Source organism: Myotis brandtii, unplaced genomic scaffold (genome assembly GCF_000412655.1).
Source record: "Myotis brandtii unplaced genomic scaffold, ASM41265v1 scaffold523, whole genome shotgun sequence".
Taxonomy (NCBI): Eukaryota; Metazoa; Chordata; class Mammalia; order Chiroptera; family Vespertilionidae; genus Myotis; species Myotis brandtii.
This window is the reverse complement of record NW_005369902.1, coordinates 2758213-2761438: the sequence shown is the minus strand read 5'-3', so window position 1 is coordinate 2761438 and position 3226 is coordinate 2758213. Positions and strand designations below refer to the sequence as shown.

The following is a 3226-nucleotide window of genomic DNA, read 5'->3' as shown; positions in this document are numbered from 1 at the left end:
TCTCTCTCTCTCTCTCTCTCTCCCTCTCCCTCTCCCTCTCCCTTCCTCTCTGAAATCAATAAAAATATAATTTTTAAAAAATATGCTAGAACCAGGGTCTGAGACTCGAATTACTGAATTTCTCATCTGAAAGGGACCTTTAAGGCCCCCTCCTGTGGGTGGCAAACTTTGCTCCCCAGACCCCTCCCCCTTCAGCTGCCATCTGCGCTCTGCTCCTTGGTGTAGGATGTGGGTAAGGTTTCCTTTGAAAAAAGGGTTTCACTGCTCAAAAGTTGGAAAGCCTGAGACCTCCTCATCTCAACAAATATTTGTGACGTGAAAACCGAAGCCCAAAGAATTCAGGGGCTGTGTCCAAGTCACACAGCTAGCCAGTCACACCCCCATTCCATGCTTCTTCCACAGTCCCAGGATGACCCCTGGCCCTGGGGTCAGGACTCTGATCCACGGGTAGGGTGAGGGAAAGGTCAGTGAGGGGCTCCCTGGGGGCCCCGCTGATGTCTCTGTCCCTGGTGGACCACACTGGGGAGGCCGAGGGAGGAGAAGCTGGCGGGTTTGTAGGGACTTGTGCTGAGGGAAGAGGCCAGCCCAGGGAGGCTCTCTCTGTCCCTGCGGTAATTAATGAGGAGCAAGCTGAAGAGCGGGGCGGCTTGGGCAGCCAGCCCTCGCTGCCCTGCAATGCAGCCTTGTCAGCCAGCCCAGCAGGAGAGCGTGGGAATCCTTTGTCATGCAGATCCTGCCGCCTGTCTGTTTGCCACCCTGAGATTTTTTCCCCCTGTTCTATATGGGTGACCCTGTGGCTAGGCAGTACCAAAAAAAAAAGTTATCTGACAATAGATCAATACCTAATTAAAGCCTGAGGGAAGGCATGAAAGAGGAGAGGAGAGATTTATAGCTGCCCTGGGAGGGCAGAAGGACTTGGGAGTTCTCAGTTTATAGTTTGTGTTTCCCTGGGAAATTACATCCCCCTTGAGACCAAGAACCTGTTGTGGGGATCCCTTCTTTGGAGGAGCTCAGTGAGCCCAGGAGCCTTGAGAGGGGTGGGGCGGGTACCTGGGGAGAAAGGGATGATGTTACAGGGGCTCCCCGAGCCCAAGGTGTCAGGTGCTCTGGTTCCTGGTTCCCGGCTGGGCTCAGCCACCTCCTAAGTAGTGGGCCCTCCACCCCTATGGAACCTGCAGAATTTGGCCTTCTGCCTGTCCCTCCTCTCTCCACCCTGGCAGCGGCTAATTGGCTCATGAGCCCGCAGGCATTTTCCAGTGGTGATTTCTGCACACTTCCCAGGCCAGCTACCTCTCATCCTCCGGGCCCTGGGCTCTACCTCCAGTTATTTTTAGTCTCCGTGCCCTTCCCTCGAAGCCAAAGCATTGATCACACTTAAATGAGACCAGAACAATACATTTCCCAGCTCTTCTCCCCCAGCTTTCCTCCCAGGACAAAAGTTAGTCATCCCCCAGACCAAGAGCCCATGCCTGTCTTTCCCCCAGAGGCTGTGACATCATCTCTTTCCTCCTGGGGACTCTTCAAGGGCATTTTTTTTTCCCTCCAAAGATGCCCCATTTGCTCTGGAAACTTGTTGGCCTTCTGTGATTTCCCTCGGCTGGAGGGAGGTTGGAGGTGACCTAAGCAGGTTTGTAGATGCCACTGAGCAGAGAGAGTGATGGTGGAGGGTGGAGGTTAACTTCTGGACCAGTGTGGGGAGTGGCCACTATCAAGGCTAAGACCTGGACTCAAATGCAGGTTCCGGTTCTTCCCACCAGGTGAGCCATGAGGCTACTAGCACCTTTCTCAAAGGGCTGTCTTGAGGGTTCAAGGGGAGAATGAATGTATGTAAAATGCTTGGCCGGTGTTTGACACACAGTGCCCCGTAGGCGGTACCTGTTTCTGCAGTAACTACCTCTGTAATTTTTTTAAAATATGTTCTTATTGATTTCAGAGAGGAAGGGAGAGGGAGAGAGAGCTAGAAACATCAATGAAGAGGGAGAATCATTGATCGGCTGCCTCCTGCACGCCCCCTACTGGGGATTGGGCCCGCAACCCGGGCATGTGCCCTTCAGTCCCCAGGCTGACGCTCTATCCACTGAGCCAAACCAGCTGGGCTACCCCTGTAGTTTTTGTTTTTGCTCCAGAACCCCGAGACGGCACATTGGAAGGCAGAGGTTGGATTGAGAGGCAGATGTTCGTTTTCCTTTGTTGAGCCTTTGTTTCCCCGAATGTAAAAGGAAAAGTTGGAATTAAATTGTTCTTTCAGCCCTAAATGAATCCTTAGGGAGCTCCAAGGTAACATGGGGTCGAAGGAGGAAGAGAAGGAGCCTTTTGCTCTGGAGTCTTACCCCCAAGGCTGAGGCATCTGAGGGTCTGAAATGGGGATGTGGAGCTGCCGCCAGCATTCTTGAATTCTCACTCTCTCTGCCCCAGGATCCTTGGCGGTGTCTGTGGCTGACATGACCGCGCCCGTCGTGGGCTCCTCTGGAGGGGTGTACGCGCTTGTCTCTGCCCATCTGGCCAACATCGTGATGGTGAGCACCATGCCTTCTGTGGCCTCCCCTTACCTGTCTCCAGGCCCAGGTGTGAATAGGGTGGGGCCGGGTTTGGGATCCTCATCCGCGCTCCAGCGCAGACCCCTCAAGTGCTGGGCAGACCTGACTGGTAGCAGAGTTCCCAGAGACTCTCACCCTCTGCAGGCCTGTTGCAAACGGGGCTCCTCAGGATACGATTCGTATCCACTCCAGTTAAGGCTTTGCTGAGGAATCGGCCGTCTCCCTCTTCCGCCTCTTTCCCACTCGGTGACTTTAAAAAGCGTTAAAATTCTTGACTACTGGCACACATCCTAATTGTAATTCGTTGTTTGCCATAGATTGCTAAAAATAAAGGGACCTTAGAGGTCATCACATCAAAATTCTCCAATTAAAAAGAAGGCTCTGAGTCCTGGCTGGTGTGTCTAAGTGGTTAGGGGATCAGTCTGGGCACTGGGGGGTTCCAGGTTCAATTCCAAGTCAAGGGCATGTACCTTGGTTGTGGATTCGCTCCCCGCCCCAGGTCGAGGCACGAGTGGGAGGCAACCAGTCGATGTGTCTCTCTCACATCAATGTTCAATGTTTCCTCTCCCCCACTCCCTCCACTCTCTCTAAAAATCAATAGGAAAAATATCCTTGGGTGAGGAAGGAAGGAAGGAAGGAAGGAAGGAAGGAAGGAAGGAAGGAAGGAAGGGAGGGAGGGAGGGAGGGAG

The 3226-nt window shown here is 53.2% G+C and overlaps 1 protein-coding gene across 1 annotated transcript in view; it reads left to right on the top strand.

Annotated features, from left to right (window-relative positions):
• The window catches only part of RHBDL3 (rhomboid, veinlet-like 3 (Drosophila)), a 66671-nt gene that overhangs the window by 50005 nt on the left and 13440 nt on the right, over nt 1-3226 (top strand). The window contains exon 7 of the mRNA XM_014548876.1: nt 2416-2516. Coding sequence (XP_014404362.1) covers nt 2416-2516 — 101 coding nt within the window. The remainder of the gene's footprint in view (nt 1-2415; nt 2517-3226) is intronic.